At 41.3% G+C, this 21329-nt stretch overlaps 1 protein-coding gene across 2 annotated transcripts; it reads right to left on the bottom strand.

Moving 5' to 3' along the window:
* Positions 1 to 739: 739 nt before the first annotated feature.
* usf2l (upstream transcription factor 2, c-fos interacting-like) lies at positions 740 to 20030 on the bottom strand. 2 transcript variants are annotated; one of them, XM_034102118.2, is made up of 11 exons: positions 19813 to 20030; positions 19275 to 19315; positions 18910 to 19016; positions 12994 to 13113; positions 12059 to 12212; positions 8394 to 8481; positions 6069 to 6107; positions 4370 to 4428; positions 3911 to 4005; positions 3674 to 3820; positions 740 to 2782 (listed from the first exon to the last, which is right to left on the bottom strand). In XM_034102118.2, exons 1-11 carry the CDS (start codon positions 19845 to 19847, stop codon positions 2693 to 2695), a joined length of 975 nt encoding a protein of 324 aa, XP_033958009.1. In that variant the 5' UTR covers positions 19848 to 20030; the 3' UTR covers positions 740 to 2692. The 2 variants fall into 2 exon arrangements, with proteins under 2 accessions (XP_033958009.1, XP_033958011.1); XM_034102120.2 differs by lacking the exon at positions 6069 to 6107.
* Between the last annotated feature and the right edge of the window lie 1299 nt (positions 20031 to 21329).

The following is a 21329-nucleotide window of genomic DNA, read 5'->3' as shown; positions in this document are numbered from 1 at the left end:
TTAAAAGTATGGCGGTAAATCTCAATAGGACACCATTAGGGAAACGTTAGATGTTTTAAGTCATTTCTGGGCTCTTTTTGAAGACTTTAAAAACCTATTTTCACACAATGAGTCCTCCCTGAACCAACATTGCTTCGTAGAATTATTAAATGTTTGGTAATTTTGAAAGATTTATTTGTAGTTTTCATCTGGGTTCTTTTCCATTGGGAATGGTGTTTTCACATAAATGCACCAATCAGGATTAAGCATGATTTTAATCAACATCTGACGAAAGCTGGTGAGTTGTTTGCTTGTGGAGCCGGTGCTATCAATCCAATCTGTTCAAACCACACCTTCAGTCTCAAATCCTAATGAACGACAACTTGGAATGTTTTTTCAACACAAACAAATTTAAAATGTAAGGTGATGCCTTAGATTTAAACGAACATTACAGGGGATTTACTATTTCACATTTCAAAAAAATAAAGAAAACAAGACGTCAGATGTCATGTTTGTGTAGATGGGTGAAGACTACTGAACAATGTCTAAAACTAAGTGAGCATTTCAATGCCAGTCAGGATTCCAGTAAAGCCCATGACTCATTTCTCAATCATCTCTATGGTTACAAAACATCTTGCTGACTAACAGTTGCACAAACATATCATGAACCGAAAACCAACTTCACAGAAGTAATAAAGTATTGACGTTTGCATAGTTCCAAGAACTTCAGAAGGACAATGAGACACAACCAGTCGATAAATGTTATTAGATAGTGAAAGTTTTATTTTACACCATTTTACTTAAAAAATGTCTTAAGATCTAACCTGAGAACAGTGAGGCTGCTACAGAGAAAAACACTTTCTTTTGCCATTTCAAAAAGAAAAAAAAGAATTAGCCACAAGTGACCTTTCATTTGTGAACATCCGTCTTCCAAAGCATTATTCATGTCTTCACATTCTCTGCTCTCACTGGGGTGTAAAAAATTATACCGCAAAACATCTATCATTCAACCATGGCGAGGAGCCTTGTTTGATAGATCAGACACTTGCACTATTCATATCAGGTTTGAATCTAACAGCAGACGCAGAACAGCACTTCCAAAGCACAAGCTGTTAACGTGCAGAGTCTGAGATATTAAAACGTGATAGTCGGCCTGATTTCTCCAGCGGTCTGAGTGTTAGTTTTTCTTTGTTGGATCCAGAAATGTTGACAAGGGGAAGCAATCGTGCTCTAATAAGTGGCTCTGAAGCGTGATATCTTTTTTCCCCCACATGACCTAAAGCGGAATAGAGACATCATGTATATTCATTCTCAAAATCATCAACAATGTTAATATTGGCTCTTGCTGTTTCTACAACCAATTACTTATTGTTCGCCTGAGAGGGCGGAGAAATGTGAGATCGAGTTTCCCTCTTTCAAACTATCCCTTCATTTCGTGGAGAACAAGTTGTGCTCAGCTAAGAAGTGCAACACAGAATGTGTGTGGACTCCTTTTTCCATAGAGTCTTTGAGTGCTGCTCTCCAGGGTGTCTCCCCCCTTGTGCGTGGAGCTGCATTTGAAGTCTTGCAACACAAAAATAGACCAAACAGCTAGAAATGAAACATGTGGGGATTATTCTTACACCTAGTGAGACACCGGTAAATCACACGTTAACAAAAGATAAAAAAAAAAAAAAAAACTAGTTTCGATATATAGTTTGGCAAAACTTGAAATTTGCACCGCATCCCACTCCAGCGTGCTGTGTTTGTTAATCGCCTACATTTCTATTTGTATATTCCAATAGCATTTAAACAGTTGGAAATTGAAAAAGGGATTTTGTTGACTTTTGAGTCATTTCTCTTGTTAAGCAAATGCCCAACAATTCAAGTACACCACTTTAATTTGTTTTCAAATCAAGCTCCAAGATAGCACACACTTCATGGTAATCATTATGACAAAGGACCAGCGGGAGTTATTGATTGTTTTCTCCCAGAGATAATCTGCTCTAACATTCTTTAACATCTGTATTAAAACATGACAAGTCCTATTTACATAAGTCAGCCCAGAAGCAGAGGCCAGCACAGCTCCGTGTTCGTCTTTGGGTCTAGGGAAACTGCGTGTATTACATTACTTCTGCCTGTAGAATCACAATGTTTTGCATTCTTTGATGTTTTCTCACTTAAAAATTCTATCTGCTTTTCTCGTGTGCACGAGCTTCACTGTAACTGGTCTCCGACGAGGCTTCTGTCAGCAAGCGGACTAATAAATTAAAGCAGCTAAAAAAAAATATTAATACAGAACTAAAAATAAAAAAAACGAATAAAAGCTTGAACTAAGTCCAAATCAATAGTTTGGGGTAAAATACACTGACAGGGAGCTAAATTAAAATGTACATGACTAACAGCATAGTCCACGAGTGACGCTACATAAATACAAATTATGGGAGGAGTTCAGCAGAGGTTGTCTCTCATAGGGTGTGCTAGCAAAGCACTGGTGGTGGTGAGTGGAGCACATTTCTACAGAGTTATAACGGGTGGTTATCTCAATAGGAATGAAACAGTCAGCCACCACAGGCCGGTGAAGGGTTCGCAGCCTGGGAAAGATGCATTCACTAGAAAAAGTGATTCTTCACAAGTCCTTTTTGTTTTTTCCTCCATCATCTCGCCTTCTTTTTCATCATGTCGACTGTTTGTCTGAGTGGTGGTGCCCCTCCTTGTTCTTTTTGTCTCTGCTTCACTGCGGTGGCGTCTCTCCAACCATCTCGATGCCGTGCTGCTGGAGTTGCGCTCGGAGCAAAGCATTCTCATTCTTCAGCTCTTCAATCTTAAGAACAAAGAGCAGAACAAAAAGTCTCATTATCAACATGTTCATCTCTGTGACAGCTTAATATAGCTGCAAGTTTACAGACTAAACTTTTTTCCGTTTGAACACATTTGACTGTGCTGCCTGTGTGTAATGTACAGACAGGGCTAGTCAATCCCCAGGACTAAAGAGTGGTATGTGCAGCTCCCCTTTTCAAAGACACCTCTGTCCACCACCAACTGGATTATCAAATCTTGAGGTATGTCATTTTCGCTACATTTCCCTTGGGTGCATCCCAATTCTCTGCCTCCCTACTGAGCGACTGAGGAAAGAATGTTGAGCTTTGAGCATCAGAATACGAATATATTGCCAAGAGCCTCGCAGGCCCGGGACTCAACGGGGAGATGTGGCAGCCTCAGAGCTGCAGGACTTCACAATACTTTGGAGCGCATTAGCATGCGGTTAGCTCTCACGCAACCGCTGTGAATACTATTCCCACAGACTCTCAAAGCGCTGATTTCAGGTAACACATCTCATTATATAGGCGCAAACTCTTTTGATCCCTTTTAGTCGGGCTGTGATGATCAGCTCCACGGGCTGAAGTCCCAGGGGGCTTTTTTTGGAGGAATGAGGATGCATATATAAAGCAAGCTGGATTTCAAGTTCCTGAGACTTAAGTGAATGGATGTTGCAATGCACGTCCAACGCAAACTAATCAATTCAACGCAGTGGCAATCTTCACAGACACATATGCAGCCCACAATGGCGGCCTTATTATTATTTATCTGCTACACCCGACCACCTCAAAGGAATATTTTGACATTCATAGACCTTCTTTTCCCATTATTGAAGTCCTGGAAACTGGGCTTGATGCAAATATTTGTAGGCAAGAGCATAGATGGATATTAATACCTGCTGCCTGCACAAGTCATTGTCCACTTGTATCCTGTCCACTTCCTTCACACTCTCCTGCAGTCGCTGGTTGCTTTGCCTCAGGTCTCGGATGTAGTCACAGGCTTTGGACAGGATGCCCCCTTTGCTCTGTGAGGACAGAGATGACTTAATGCCAAGTAAAAAAAAAGATATTAAAAATCACAAATAATCATTCAAAAGGTTGGCATGTGCGAAGAGTGAAGTAACAGTGCTTACTGCTCCAGTCTTGGCGCTGTCCATGTTGCAGTCCGGGATGATCTTGGAAAGCGTGACAATCCAGTTGTTGATCTTGTCTCTTCGCCGCCTTTCAACTGTAAAGTAAAGGTGACAAATATTAAATATAATATGAATGAAAGCAGCATTTCCTAATTTATAGTTATTTAAGTTTGAGAGATCAGAGGCGATTTTGTTTGAACGAACCAGGCTTTAATTTCCTAGATTTTGTCATTTCAGTAGCGGCACTATGGGGGCCAAATACGGCTTGGCTTTGACAGCTCAACAGCACCCTCTAGTGGCCGGTCCGTAAACACATGTTGTCATCTATTCTTAATGGAATATTTTGACAGGGCTTAGTAATATTCTTTCAACAAAAGAAGGGTCCATTTAAGCACCACGCTGCATTGTGCTGCACTGTCTGGTGAAATGAAAAGCCACAATCAAAAGCTAATTACCCACCTTCATTATGTTGCGCTCTTCTCCTTTCATCTCTGGGTGTTCGCGGTCCATCCATTTTCCTGCAGACAGAAAGGAAATAAAACACTTTTCACACACACACACACACACACAACAATATCTTCCATCTCTGGCTACCCTACAATTAGGAACAAATCCAAACCAATCCCCAAAAGTCACTTAATCCCGTGCCTATTGAAAACTATTATTCACTGTTATCTTTCAATTCCAGCCTTTTGTAATCACAGCGCTCGTCACTAAAAGTGTGCTATTTAAAAGAAGCTGGAGATTCTGACGTTGAGCATTGCCTTTGGTAGAAATACTAAAAGATGCGCAGCCATATGAAGCAGAACATGTCACCCCTATGCTGCCGATGGCCTGAAGCCGGGCTGCTTTGACTGCACAACTGAGACCCAGACAGCCTTCTTATTGTTGTTGGCCGTCCTTTCCCTAGGTGTGGCCCGAGGGAGCTTTCTGCTTTATTATGCTGGGAAATTACAACATTGTAAAAAAAAAAATAGATTCCGTCTATTGGAGTCTGGGCTCCTGAAGCATTCCGTTAATCAAGTCCCTGAGACGTGACCGGCACCACCACCACAGCAGACAGACCCGCACAGTAACATAATCACAGGTCAATTAATAGGTCAATTACATTCAAAATAAAAAAACATGTGAGAGTGAGAAGAGAGAAAATCTTGAATTTGTTCCAAGTCTTATAAACGCATGTTCCCTGTATGTCCCTGTACGACACGTCTTTATTCTACAGCAGGGAATTTGTGACCCATCAACATATCTCCTCTCTGTTTGAGATAGTCAGCCAAACTGCAGTCTCTCTTGTATCTCAACGCATCTTAATGGGATTTCAGCTGTATAATGGAGCCAGTCCAACAGTACTCTTAAGCACAGTGAAGGACTGTGTGAATAACTAAATATACAGGCTCAGAGAAACGTAAACCTCGTCTGAGTGCTCCTGAGAATGATTGTTGCGGGAGGAATCAGGAAAATGAGCAGGACCCAAGCCGCGGCTGAGGAGCTCGATCCATATAATTTGAAGCAAGCAGGGAGTTAATTTGTGTAGTTTTATATAGATCCCCGATAAAGAAATGCAATTGGCACTCCTTCTGCCCTCCCCTATATTACATCGAGCCAGGCCCAGTTAAGATTACGTCGAGATGCAAGTGACTACAGCTTGTGCTTTATATTCTCTAAATGGATGATATTGACAAAGATGAGCATTTGTGACCATAAACTGCTTCTTTACAAGGAGCTATGTAGAAGGTGAGATTGACATCACGTGGCTTCTATTGTTTTCACATCAACAAATAATACAGCTTTTATGAGCACATAGGAAAAAATTACTCTAATTCTGTGTCTAACTTATTCAAAACTAGGCTACAGAAGAACACTTTGAAAATGATACTAAAATAAAAGTGACGTTTGTTTCCAGATAAAGAACAACGACCTAATTCTTTAAGTCCTAATGGAGACACACATTTGCCACAAGCACAACTAACAACAATGGATCAGGGTCAGCAAAGAAGATGTGCTAAATCTGTGTCTCGCACCGGAAGAGTCACCGGGGACATAAAGGAAGCGAGGGGAGAAGTTTGTGTGCTTCTTCTCTCTTCTTGTGATCTAATTTGAGAGGATCATTTGCTGTAGAAAAAAACAACAAGAGAGAGAAATGTGGAACTGTCCTCACCAGTTTAAACCTTCCTGCTGCAGCAGCTCGTTTTCATCTCTGCGGCAGATAGGGTTGGAAATGTTCATTCATTTCACTCACATGTCACTGTTCATTAGTTTACACCTAAATATAACTCTTCAGGCTTGTGTCAAAAAAGAGAAGTCATAAATTATTCATGTAAGAGGAAATAAATAGAAACAAACATATTGCAGATAGACATTGGGAGAGATTCAATAAATAGTTCACTTTGCATTTCAACACATGGCAATGCAGACGTGCAACGCAACAAAGCCTGTTCTTTACTCTTGACTGGAAAGCAGTCTGTTGTACGCTGTGAATATCAAACAACATCAAACGCCAGAGAGCTGCTGCCAAATGTAAGGCGGATTGCCAACTCTATTTAATGCAGCCCACAACAAAGAAGCCTACGTCTTTGAGGAATCTTAATGTGCATGGGAATCACAGAAGCAGTCATCACCCATGATGTCGAACCATATTGTTTCACTCAAAATACCAAACGATAGATAATAGGCAGAGAAAGTACCGTACTTTTCGGACTATAAGCCGCGACTTTTCCCCCCATTTTTTTTGTACAGCTAACGGCCACTAGGGAACCTCCTAAATCTATGGATTTTACAGGTAAAATTAACCACCTTTAACACGATGGGCTCTATGACCGGTCCGCGCCCGCCACCTTTAAGCGGCGGGCTCCAGCAGGAAAAGCTGGAGGCCGGAAAAGAGTGAGACAGGTAGCGCGCCAAAGTAAAAGTGGAACCGAGAGACAGAACGAGAGCAAGACAGACGGACAATTTAGCTGCTGCGGCTTATATGCAGGTGCGCTTTATAGTCCGAAAAGTACGGTAATAGTCTGGTGTCTGTCTCCTAAACCAACTGGTAGCCACTCCCTATAGCTGCTATAGCTTAATAACTATAATGCCGTTTCACATGTTAACGGTTAATATAAGCCTGGTGAGAAATGGAGGATCATTGACTAAGATCAGTGTTAACTAGGGCTGCTCAATTAATCGTATTTTAATCGCGATTACGATTTTAGCTTGCAACGATTACGAAAACAACGTAATCGAAATAAAACGATAATTTTTTTATTATTACTTTTTTTTTGTTGGTTTTTCAGTTGAATTATACTTACAGTTCAGGGTAATCAACTGTTAAAAACATACTGTTCAAATGTTTTTCTCTCCAATAAATGGATGTTTTCAAAGTCAATGAATAATCGCATTTAATAATCGCAATTGCAATTATTGACCCAAATAATCGAGATTATGATTTTTGCCATAATCGAGCAGCCCTAGTGCTAACTCAATTGAACAATGGGTCTTGTGTTCATTTCGGGTGACCAAGGTAGCAAATGGCTGTGCTTTGGCAAGAGAAAGTTGCAATCCTCATAACTGTACCACCTTCAGTAAATATCGGTACAAGGCAAGAACAAGGCGGGTATCATGCAATTAAAGTGAGAACTTGGTTTGCTGTTGCCCACGTGAGCCCGCTGATTATCTTAATAACAGCAATCAGCAGCGTGCGGCTAACAGTTGGAGATAGTCTGAGATGGATCCCTTCTGATGCGTGATTATAATAATGCATGTGGAGATTTTTAGGAATAGACATCATAAAGAGATTTGTGAAAAATAGATAAGCCAAAATCAACGTTCAAATCAAACTCTGGAGAGAGATGATAGACTCACTAATACAACAACTACAGTAGCATTTAATGGAGCATAAAGTTAGCCTTGGGGTTGATCAAATAGGTGTCCACGTTGTTTTGTGGTCACATGTCTTTATAACATCCAATCATTGATGGACCTGATCGATTTTAAACCAATAGGCAGTCCATATAAACCAGTGTTGGTGCTCTTTCTCTCCGTGTACACCTCTGCACAGTTCCCAGCAGTTTAACTCCCTCCACTTCCCAGGCCTGCATTTACATTTATGTGAATTCTGCATGCTTTTTTTGTTCAACTCATGTGTTAAAGTCTGTGTCAAGTGTATGTGAATTTGTTCAAGCCGTTCACAAAGTCAAACGCTTGGTATTCTTCCAATAAATGCTTTGAAACCATGACAACATGTCATAACTGAAATTAAATGTCATTAATAGCTGTGAAAAGCCCCGTGGAAGAAACATTAAAAAGCAATTTGTCCCACTGTTGAACTCCAACCACCTTTCAAGCAAGTCACAAATGGCCCCTTTTGAATGGAACAAATGAATTCTCTTTTTACAACAGCTGCCCAGAGTTTTCTTTTTATTAAAGAAACAGCAGGATATCTAACTGCTATATCAATGCGGTCTCATGTTCCCAGACAGCAACTAATAGAGCCGATACTCACGCAGGGTAGGACTGTGTGCGGGGGGCGATGATTCGTTGTGTCCCTGTCTGAATGACATCAGGGGGGGTCATCATCACATAAAACTGACCTGTGGAGACATGGCAGGCATCGGTTAGCAGTGAGAGAAAGAGACAAAGGGGCATAAAAGAATCGATCTTGTGGCGATAATGAAATATCTCACAACAAATCATCACAGCCCAAATCCTTGTGGACAATTATAAGACAACACTTATAAGAAATAAACAACTCTGCTTGAAACCCTCTCATGTACAATTATCACGTAGTGAAACCATCATATTCCCAGTCCCCAAAGACATTCACAAAAATGAATGTCCCATCAAACAAAACCATCCCCAGTAAACCAAATAACCGGGCTTGCATTTCTTAGGCACATTTTGAATACTAATGAACAGTTAAAGATATAATCCTAACAGCCTTTAGGGTTCAGCCTGTAGTTTATTCCTTTTCCCAAAAACGAAATGATGATGAAGGATATCTGTCGAGTTAGCAGCTCGTTTGCATTTTTTCTTTCAGCTGTTTGGATTCATAATGACATGGAATCAGTGAGTTTTAACAGAATTGATCCTTTTAAGAAATATTGTTGTTTTTTTTAAGGGTGAAAAATGATGGTGGTTGCCAAAGGACAACACTACGATGCTCTGTAGAAATGTCGGGCACTCCACCCCTGAATCAAGTCCTGCCAGATTGTGGTTTACTTCCAGAGCTTCATGCGCCATCAGCTCATAGGAGATGGAGGCTTGAAAACCACTCTCCACCTTCACCCGACAGTACGTTATGCCTCGGGCTCACAGAAAAGTCAAACAGCTGCCCACTTCCTCCTGCAAGGCCCTGGCTTCAGCCGTGACCCACAGCAAATCAACCTCATGGTCTTCTTCCCTTTCTGTGGCATCACAAGGCAACGGCTCAAAACACCGAAAAAACTAAACAAAGCAGCAAATTCCTTTTGGTTTTGTGCCTCTGCGTTTTGAGTGTGTCGTAAAAGCCCTAATTGAGTCGTGCCAATTCACACAGCTAAATGGCTTTAAGGGCGTCAGAGATCTCTGAAAGTGCTTCATGTGATGCAATTGCAACACAGTGAAATGCGCACTTGGCTAGAAACAGACATGGAGTGTGGAAGTGCTGCATTTGCCCTAAAAATGCCTTCGTGTCAGTGAAGGGTGAAATGCACAAGATACTTGGTAAAGAGGAGCTCATCAAGAAATCAAAGACTCAAAGAAGGCTCTTTCTCAGAAGAAAAACAATGACCCGTGACTCTGAACTGTGTACGTTTGTATGAACATTCTCAAAATCATCACATCTTGCTCAGGTCACAGAGTGAGCTTTTCCTTTGACCCTCATTTCATTCTTTAGTCCAAAGCGGAAGTTTGTGCCAAATTTGAAGAAATTCCCTCAAAACAATACTGAGGCATCTCATTCTCTAGAATAGGATGGGTGGACGTATGAATGCACATACAGGCACCCCCGATATCACAATGACATGGGTTTTGTGATATGTGACAGTAAATTGAACATCTACGGGTTCTGCTGTTGGGACAAAACAAGCGTGTTTTTTTACAAGCAAACATTTTTCTTATAAACAGGAATAGCTGAAAATCAACATAAGATAAGACTGGGTTAGAATTGGGTCTGAAGATGCGGGTACAGGCCTCGGTTGTGAGTCCGTTTCATGCCTATGCAGACCTCTAGTCTGGGCCAACAGTGCGGCATAGAGCAGAGACACCAGCAGAAACACAAGGCGATTCATTTCACATTCCTCCCATAAACACTGTCTGGGCAACCGTTTGCCAGAACAAGCAGATGTTGGTTGTGTATGACAGAGCCAGGGGGCTGCATCCTGCTCTATAGTTCCACCATCTACTGACCACCATCACTCACAGTCCACCAGCCGCGTCAGGACCACCATGAAAACGCAAGGACACTTAGTAGAGCCAGATGAAGACACGCAGCATTAAAGAGGAAGAGCAGCGGTGTGTGTGGACATGTGACATGAAGCACACATGATCAGTGTAAGGGAGGCGTGTGGTGTAGTGGGTTGTGCGTTGGTGTTCGGATCAGGGGGTCACAGGTTCAAACTAGGGATGGGAATTTGAAAGCAAATGTTTATTCGAATATTCGACCCCCCAAAAAACGGTTAACCAAAATGTACATATCCTATAAAAAAAAAAAATTGGGTAAAAAAAACAAACATTTTTTTCATTAGCTTTTGGAAATAAATAAATACATGTTCACATAAGTTTAGAAACCAAGTCGAATTTGTCAAATGTATTGAACTGGTGATCACAGTTTGACAGCTACAGCTTTCATGTGTGGGATTCACAATCAGGCCAGCTGTAGAGAACACCCTCTCAGCAGGAACGGAGGTTGCGGGTATAGCAAGGTATAGCATAAGTTTAATTTGGCATAGTTTGACATCTACACCGCACTCACTAACCTGGTCGAAATATTTCCACACATTACTCCTTTTTGACGCCATGTCTGTTGTGTAGGACACTTCTTAGAGTGTAAATAATTACCGGACTATGACTGGTCAAATATGTTGAATACCGGCAAAACTAAATCTCTCCAGTCAAAATGTTTATGTACTTTGCCGCCACACACGGCTGCCAAGCAACCAAGTGGTTGTTGTTTAGGCTGGCCACTCATGTGTCGCAAGTGTTGACAGGGGGCGGGGGAGCCCTCATTAACTGTTAGCGCCAGAACCTCACAACGGCTGCAGAGCGCATTTGCGCCACATTTGGGCCTAAGATGAGGTTTGAGTCTGCGTGATCTGCGTGTAGGGAGGGGCAGCAGCCATGTCATTGGCTAGAACTTGCTAGATCTGATGGATTTGGACATAAACACGAGTGAAGTATAACCGGACGCGAGAGAGAGAGATCAGCACCTGCAGCTCTGCCCGCTGTGAGGGACCGGTGAGCGGAGCAAAACACACCTTTAGACGTCAACTAACACATGTAGCTATGGCACTGTCGTATACATTGAATTATTCAATTTGATAATATGTAATCAACTTAGGCATCCCTCCTAAAAAAAAAAGTAAAAAATTAATAACTCATATTCGAAACCTGAATAATTTCGAATATTCAATTAATCGTTCCCATCCCTAGTTCAAACCCCACTGCAGTCAGCATGTCGTTGTGTCCCTGGGCAAGACACTTCGCCGCAAATTGCTCCTGTGGGGATTGCCCACAGTATTGAGTATGCTTTGGATAAAAGCGTCTAACAAGTGACATGTAATGTAATGTGTAACTAACCTCGTTTCAGCCTCCGATAATGTTTGTCATTTGCAAACTATTATAGGAAGCTTTGTAACTGGGCAAGGAATTTATATTTTTAAACTGAGCAAAAAATGTAGCTGGGTGTGTGTGATAGAACGTCTTTCATTGTGTGAACAGAATGTTAATACACTTCAATAATCATAAAATAAAAAAGCTGAGGCACTGTCGAAGGTATTATCGACCTGTACCACACATCATATCTTAAGAAAAAATGTTAAAATCTGTTTAGGGTGTTTTTTTTCTCATCAACCAGAGCTGTGGGGGTTGTTGGTTCATTTACGACTACAAGAAAATAATGGCTCTTGTTCTCTCATTTTCCGTGACACTGTTCTCAGCTTCGGCCTGAATTATGTGTGAGAGCTGACTCACCCCCTGCCTGTGTGAGTGTGGGGTCTGCGGCAGCCTGCACAGACACGGTCCCGTCGCTCACCGCAGTTGCGGGGAAGTAAGCGAAGCGCGTCTCCCCTCCCACCGTCTCTCCTGCCGGGCTTCCTCCATTACTGAAAGGGTTTTGGATCACAGCCTGTGACAGATAGGAGACAAACAGAGGAGAGGCTTGAACAAGTAGCAAAGGAGCAGTCACAGCAGGTGAACACACATCTCAGTCTCTGTCAGGCTCAATAACGGTGTCACCTCTAGACCCCCCATGCAAGACACAAAGCAGTTAGACAGCTGGAATGAGGGGAGAAAAAGGAGGACCCGTGATCTTGTTAGCAGAGATAACAGCAAGGTGGGCAGAGCCATCAGTGTACGGCAAATACAAACAAAAAACAAATCTGTTCTTGCAAGGAAAATGTTCTGTTTCTGTTCCAAACGTAGCTTTGAACATTGCCTTCTTCTGAAACAATTCTTAGGTGTCTTTTCATGTCTCTGTGCAAAGCTCTGTGTTGGGGAAATGTCTTGCTCAGCCATGCTTCACTCACTGTACTGCTTTTCTAGCTTTCTGTGCACAGAGGAATTACCTACACCAGTAGCTTAAATCAAAACCAAGGATTATGTCAACCAGTACAGTGGTTTGTCTCTTTCACCCGTTTACTATAGTGTTTGTACTAATTAGGTTTCACAGAATTGACAACATCAGGATACTTGTACAGAGACAATACTTGTTAGCAGGATGAATTCATTGTTGGTTTTCATTTCCTTAGGCAGACTGTTGGAATACTAAAAGCTGAATTATTACCAGCCTTATCTCTAAGGACTGTGGAATTACTTAAAAGCATGCAGTTAATCTTTCAAAATAGTCCGTATTACCAGCGGCTTTTCTTCGATAAAAAAGAAAGAAAAGAGTACAACGATTTTTGTACCTGAGCCACAGCCTGGGGAGACCCAGCAAAGGCGGCTGTGGAGACGACACTCACTGCCCCCCCCCCATCATCTCTCCCATCGAGGTGCTGGTCAGTCACCTGAACAACGCGGTACGTCACCTGCAAGAGTAGAGAGAGAAACACGTGTCAAACTTGAAAATTAGAGAAGGACCAACTATACAAAAATTCTATTTCCCTCCCACCCTCCCTTTGACAGGCGTACTGTGCCTGAATCAATACCTCACCTGATTTGTAGATTTGTTTAGCATATCTAATGCTACAGTTCCCCGGAGCCTAGTATTAAACACAGTGGTCCAAATTGCAGTTGTGCATTGATCTTACTTCAGGCACATTCTGAAACATAAGCATATTGTTTTCCCTCTCAATTTGCTTATGCATCAGAATGTGCCTGGTTCAATTTTGAAAACAAGTCAGAAAATGAGCTTGTTTGTCCCAGGAATCCGTATTTGAATCCTGATATCATGTGACTCTCCTCCTGACTGACATGTGACAGCGGCCCCATGCCAATCCCCGACCAGACTGGAATCCCATGATCTCTCACACTAGCCTTGTTTACGCAAAATGAGCCACATGGATCGCTGACTTTATTCCCTCCAGTGTTAATCCTCACAATAAACCAACTTGGAAATCACACATTTGGTTTTTCCGAACGTATTTATCCGCTCTTTTAACTATGCCACAGTCAATCCGAGACCACTGCTGCGATGCGTGCCACATTATTGGACGAAAAGGAGACACTCTTGAAAAAGGTCACCGGTAAATCACGGGACTAGGGAAGAAAACCACACATTCATTAGTTCAAGCCATTTAGAGTAGGGATGCTCCGATCGCCAATTTCGGGGCCGATCGCCGGAATCAGCCGACACCGATCGAGTGGGCGGGGCCTAAATGGAAGATTTAAACATCACTTTAAATCTTCCATTTAAAGTGATGTTTAAAACTCAGTTAATGGGGCTCATTCACTGGCGCTTCCACAAACAACAATCAACTTAATTATTACATTCAAATGATTTACATTATTCAAGTTAAAGGAATGGTATGCTCATGACACTCATTTTTAAATAATTATCATCTGATAAAACAGACCAGTCTCTGCCAGTCTTTCTTTTTTTTGTTTTAATCCGATGACATTATCAGTGATTTTAAACTGATTATATACCGAAATAACATCAACACTGTGGGCGCCGCCATTTTCCGGACGTGACGTAAACCATGCGTTTGGTTTTCGAAGACACGTTGATCTCCATGTTATTTACTGTAGTTTCTCTCTTCAAATATGCCTCACTGTATCGCGAAATATTGCCACAATTCTGATAGGAACAATCCACGGAATGCTCGGTTCCATCTGTTGCCAAAAGGTAAGCGTAAGAAGTACATTCAGAGGCAGTGGCTAGCGAAATGTGGCCGGCCCGAACCGAAAGATTCACAGGCTCATGTATGCAGCGAACATTTCAAATTTCCGGACGACTACTATCGAGTATGATAAAACATAACATGGGATTTATGGAAGAACCATTACTTAATGGAGATGCAGTACCATCGGTCTTTCTGGTGTCATCACCGACCAGGACACCAGTTCGGCCAGTTGAGAAATCGCCCTCTGCAAGTGTGAAGCGACGGAGGAGCAGAAGTAGTGCTCGGAGTAAGAATAAGGTATGTTATAGCGCATTTCCATTGCAGCGGCTAGCCCCGTTTTAACGTCCTTTAGCGTCCAGGCCAGGACAGTTTTTGGTGGCCTTTCCATATAGCGTAGTACCGACTAGTGTGTATTTTCCCCCAGTTTTTTCCGGCCCCATAAAATCGTGATTCTATGGCCAGGGACAACGAAGCTGAGTATGCTAAACTAGAGAGGGAATCGCTAGCAAGGGTGGTACTACATGCATACATATAGTATCTTATATCATCTTCCTATTATACACACATGCATTTCCAAACATCTGGACTACCTATGTTGCAAATGTATTATCTCTTCAATTTACACACGGCATCTATTGCACGTCTGTCCGTCCTGGGAGAGGGATCCCTCCTCTGCTGCTCTCCCTGAGGTTTCTCCCATGTTCCCTTTAAACTGGGGGTTTTCTTCGGAAGTTTTTCCTTGTACGATGTGAGGGTCTAAGGACAGAGGGTGTCGTATTGTCATACTGATAAAACATCAAAACTTCTTCCTCTGCTGACGAGTCCGAACTCAAATATTCCGCCATGTTTCCGTGTGTTGACAAAGTGAACGCATGGATGACGTCACGACCATCACGTGACTACTGAAAATGGCGGCGGCCAGACGGAATATAAAGGTTTTGATAAAAAAGAGCTATAAAATCATTATTTACCGCGGAATATCACTGAGTTCTTCAGGGTATGGTTTAAACATAATGTTTCACTAATTACTGAAGTTTTGATTAATTATCTAATGAGTGGACCATTCCTTTAACATTCACTTTGGATAACACGGGAGAAATGAGCGGAAGCGCTCTCCCTCCCCCTCCCCCTCTTTCTCTCCTGACAGCATCTCATGCAGCTCACTGATCCAGTAATGAGTGACCCGACAGTGAAGAATAAATATATTTATAATAACTAGTTTAGCTTGTTCCAGAGGTAGATCAAATAGCTAAGTAGGTCTAACTCTTGTGTGTTTTGCTCCGCTCACCGGTCCGTCACAGCGGGCGGAGCTGCAGGATTTCTGCTTCACTCACGTTGCATTCCGCTATTTTACTGTATTTTTCGGACACCTTGAAATACTGCCAGACCGGTGAAGCCATTTTGGCGAGCTTGTTTTGCCGCACACAGAGAAAAGGGTCATGTATTTTACATCATGCGATCGGCTCTCGCAATCGGCATGTTTAGAGAGCACCGATCGATCGGTAGAGAGTGAGTATCGGCCGATCTCGATCGGTGACCAATCGATCGGAGCATCCCTAATTTCGAGCCTGTTATCCTGACTTGTATTTCAAAAAGGGACACACGATCACATAACAAGAACATGCAACCTTACAAAGGAAAGAGTACTACCCAGGTTTTTCTCAAAGTGAGGTGGCTACGCTAACAACACTTATTGTGACAAATCTAAATATCAAAAAGTGGGGGGAAATTAATGTTGAGGTACTTACTTACTTGTATACTTTCAATGGTAGTGTAATTCTACTAAACATGACTTACTAGTTACTAGACGTATTTATATTATCAACCCAAAATATAAATCAACATATACATTTCCATATGTTTTGTATAGGTAAAGCTATCCTGCAGTTTATGAAGTAGTTAGTATTAGTATTAGTATTATGTCAGGGGTGCCCAACCAGTCGATCGGGGAGATTCCCAGTCGATCGCGAGATGTGTCTAAAAATAGAACAACAATATTCTGTTTTATCGTTAATGTCCTGTAACATAATCTTCCTGTGCCAGAATAATGCACTTGAACGCATCAAAGCTTTGTGATTGGCCGGCGTGACCCCATGTGTCGGGGCGTGGCTGGTGAGCAGTGGGCAGTGCACTAGTTCGCTAACGTTGTCCGTGTCAACAGGAGTGACAGTCCGCACACACACAAGACCGCAATTATGGCTGAAGCAAAACAGCCCCAAATATATAATTTTCACTCCGAGTGGGAGGATGATTATTTTTGTATCTATTCCAATTCAAAGTCCATCCGTCTCATCTGCAATGCGAGCGTGGCTTTATCGAAGAAGGGTAATTTAGGATCGGCATTTCAAAACAGTGCACAAACGCTACGAGTCGGAATTCCCTCCTAATTCTGCCCTACGCTCCAAAAGGGGAGGGGCCTGAGAGGACAGCTAAATGCACAGCAGTCCATTTTCACCAGGCCCAACAACAAGAGCAAGGCTGCTACCATAGCATCTTGTGTCAGTCACGTTCTTGAGAAACACATGAAGTCTTTCAAAGACGGCGAAGTTGTGAAAGAAGCATTCCTGGAGGCTGCCGACGCGCTTTTTGGGGACAGTAAAAATAACAGTAGCATTTCAACAGGTTTTTTATATAATAAAAACTCAAGTTAGATACTGTTATTAATCAGCTGTAAATTTGAGTTTGTTTGAACCTATTCATTATAATTATTGTACAAAATGGTATAAGAATGCAAACTTAAATTGATTATAGTCTATTATCAATTCAGGTTAAGAAACTAGTGTTGCTTGCATCCTATTTTAAAAAAGGCATTTATTTTTATACTCTACTAAAATGCAACAAAAAAAGGGTTTGATTCTATTAATTTTGTCTTTTTTATTGCACGTTGGCAGCAGATTCCGGTGTTGCTTCAGATCTGAGTTGTCTTATTAGTAAGCCTAATTTATACTTTTGTAGCAACACTATTTTTATATAATGGCAAAGAAAGGGTTCAGAGTCTTTTCTTTTTTCCTGTGTCATATGTGGCAGCACTGTTCAATGTTTCTTGAAAACATTACCCACTGTAGTGTGTGACGTGTGAATAAACTCCAACTCTGTATCAACAACACTGTTGTGTAACTTCAGTTAAATACTTGTATGTGTGTAGATTAGAAAGAGGTAAGATAAAGTATTTGCAGTATTTTATTAAGTATTAATCGTACAAAGGTCAGTTTTATACAAGTAGAAGTGTATATTTACCTAGGCTGTCAGTAATGGCTACGCCTCTATTTGGACTGGTAGACCTCGGCAGATTGGCAACTTTAAAAGTAGCTCTCGGTTCAAAAAAGGTTGGGCACCCCTGTATTAGGTTAATATTACCAGTTGCAACATCAGTGATTGTTATTACATTACATGTTACTTGTCACACTTTTATCCAAAGCAAATTACATACTCAATACTGTGGGCAATCCCCATATGAGCAATTTGGGGTGAAGTGTCTTGCCCAGGGACACAACGACATGCTGACTACAGTGGGGTTTGAACCTGTGACCCCTGATCCCAACACCAAGGCTCTATCCACTGCGCCACACGCGTGTTATTCATAGGGATGGGCAATATCTCAATATTGCATGAATCTTGTAATGAGACTTAATATCATCTTAGCTTTTGGATATCAAAATACATAATAGGGCTTGAGTGTTGTCTTTTCCTGTGATTAAAACTCTGCATTCCAGTTCAGTGGGTGTACTGTTCTATCATTTGCCTTTACCCACTTAGTCATTATGTCCAGTCCACATTACTGATGATTATCTTTCCAAAAATGCTGTTAACATTTAGATGCACAAAAAGTGTACTGTTCAATATGGTATTGATTGAGGTATTTGGTAAAAACATATTTTTATATTGCTTTTCTCCATATCGCCTAACCCTCTCAACATATTATTGCATCACTAATAATACACCAGTCATATAACATTCATAATTCCCAAATGGGCTATTCTGCACAAGTAATACTTTTAGTACTGATTTTGATTGCCTAGACTTTTGAACCTTCACTTTCAGGACTTTTACTTGTAACAGAATATGTTTACATTGCAATTTGCAACTCCTACTTAGGTTCCACTACTGCATTCATTTCATTTGTATTTGTTCCGTTCATAGTATGCACAATTTAATGTATAACAATTGTTTACAAAACATGTCTATTAACGCACCATTGACCGAAAAGGAGCAGGGAGAAGAAATTAATCTTATGTTACCTGCCCTATAAATGGAAATAGATGGTCTGTCCTTCATATTTTCTTATTCACACAGTATCATAGGATAATAAGAGACACGAAAAACGTACAACAAAAAAAAATACTTAGTTCCCACTTGCCAGTTAACAGAAAGAAACAAAACAAAAAACAACAACACCGAAACATCACATGTCCAAATAAAAAGTGCAACACCCTCATCTGGGTCCTACTGGAGAAGAAGGACTATCTTGGTCTTTCTGACAATGGGAGGAGGAAAACACAATCACAATCACTGACATAATAGCCTCCATTATTTGCTTACCTGCCCACCCTCTGTGCGGAACTGATATTGTATGTTGTGGTCACCAAATGCTGCAGCCTGCTGAACGCTGGCTATAGTAACAGCTGTGTGCTCTTCTCCTGTTCCGTCTCAAGGGTGAAAGAGGACAGAAAAAGACAGTTAGAACAGAAGAGGAGGGAAACGAATAAAGACAGCTAACAAACCCTGAGATAAACTGCAGAAACAATACATGTACCAAAGCATGCTGCAACTTACATGCATGCTACACACCTTTATTTTAATCAGATAAAACAAGTTAAAGACAATCCGTTATAAAGTCTCACAGCCCAGCAGGTGCCAGATGTTGTGAATGATTAGATTATGAAGCTTAGTAAATAGGTTCTTACCTTCAGAAGTCTGGACAACCTCTTCTTCTTGTTTTTCTTGGCTGCAAACCACATAACAAAAACACTGAGTTTTAACGTGACAAGCTAACGATGTGTTTATCCTGCAAAAATATATAAATATAATTACTGACACTCAACTTTGCCTTAGCTAATGGCAAACTTGTGCAAGACGCCAAACAACCAACAGCAAAATCGCAATGTAAAACACAACATTTCTACTGTCTTCAGTTGACCTACAGTTGCTCATTTTATGTTTAAATACTTAGCTTAAGCTACCATAGCTATTGCACCGTTGTATGCTAAGTTAACCATGATCATGTTTTTTTACATTGGTCTTTATGATACAACTTGTCAGCTATGCAGATGGAAACGTTTTTCACTTCTCTTTCTAACTTAACCGCCTTTCTCAGATTTTATTTAATTTGACAACAGTTTTCTTTTTAGTTCAGGCCTTGGTAAGCGTCGTAAACTAGCTATCCGAAATAGCATGTTGTAGCTAGCTTGTCCCAGTTAGCCATTTTGGCCGACTCTCGGTTACCTTGCGCTGTCCAGACTCTGTTCAAGCATATCCATCAGGGTTAGAATAAAAAGTGATATTCGGTGTCACAGATGGAGATGGAAGTGCTGATCACGGGAACAAACACTGCGGTCATGTGAGAGAGAAGCCCAGGACACGTGAGGTACGGCTCGGTGTCGGAGGTAAAATGGAGGCCACTGCTGCTGCTGCCGCTGCCGCTGGGTGACCCGAGCTGACTCTAGTGCTGCAGCTGTTAACAAAACCGTCTCTGCACACTGTCAGTGGTGGAAAACTAAATAGCCGACATATACTCGAGTACTGTACTTTATTTAAGTATTTATTAATGTATTCCACTCATGGCGATTATTACAAAACATGTACACTTTACGCAGTTATTTTTTCAACCAAAATAAAAATAGATCTTTCCGTCACAGCTGCTTACAAATACTTACAGTAACGTGAAACCAAAATCACAATCAAAAGTCAACACAACCATAGGCGTAATTTGCGCTGGGGACGCTGGACACAGATTTATTTTTAATATGCAGCACAAAATGTTCTATAGTTGGGGACTAAAACCCACGTCTGTGATCAGGATATGGACTGCCTGCCTTAACCTCTGAGCAATGTAGGCCTATGGGGCAGACCATGGATTGATTTGAAATGACCGTATTACATTAGGCTGGCAAGGACACAACATCTGTCAAAACATGAAAACTCACAAAGATGATAAAGGAAAAGAATAAACTACAAAGGCTACAAAGTCCTATTTGTGCGTGTTTCTTTCTTAAAGAAGCAATTAGAAATCTTTGTCCCCATTTACAAAAAATTGTATTTACATTTTTCATGCAGGTGCTCGAGGTTCAACACCCAGTAGAGGGACATATTTTGTCTTCTGCTATGCTGATGTATCTGGAGAAATTGTCCGCACCACTTTTTCTAACAATGTTACACCCACGAACACAACAATCAGAAAAACAGGTTACATGACATCTTTCTTTTCACATTTTCTAAAACCTAAAGATGTTCATACAGCCCTTTAAATCATATGGTAATGCATTCCACGGTTTAACGACTCTACAGAAATACACATTCTGCTTTAACGTACACGTAACACCATTTTGAGGGACATTTGAGGGACTTGTACTGACTTCTACTCCACTCTATTTTGAAAGGACATGTTGGACTTTTTACATTTATTATTGCTCCAACAATGAAACCTACGGTGGCCCTGAAGTGCAAGACACCACAGCATTTCAGAAAACACCACAGCATTTCACAAAACACTACAGCATTTCAGAAAACACCACAGCATTTCACAAAACACTACAGCATTTCAGAAAACGCCACAGCATTTCACAAAACACTACAGCATTTCAGAAAACACCACAGCATTTCACAAAACACTACAGCATTTCACAAAACACTACAGCATTACAGAAAACGCCACAGCATTTCACAAAACACCACAGCATTTCAGAAAACACCACAGCATTTCACATTGGACGGAAAGGGTATTCCTTTAGGGAGAACACTTC

This window comes from Pseudochaenichthys georgianus, chromosome 16 (genome assembly GCF_902827115.2).
Source record: "Pseudochaenichthys georgianus chromosome 16, fPseGeo1.2, whole genome shotgun sequence".
Taxonomy (NCBI): Eukaryota; Metazoa; Chordata; class Actinopteri; order Perciformes; family Channichthyidae; genus Pseudochaenichthys; species Pseudochaenichthys georgianus.
Note: the sequence above shows the minus strand (reverse complement) of the source record. Positions and strands in the feature narration are given on the sequence as shown.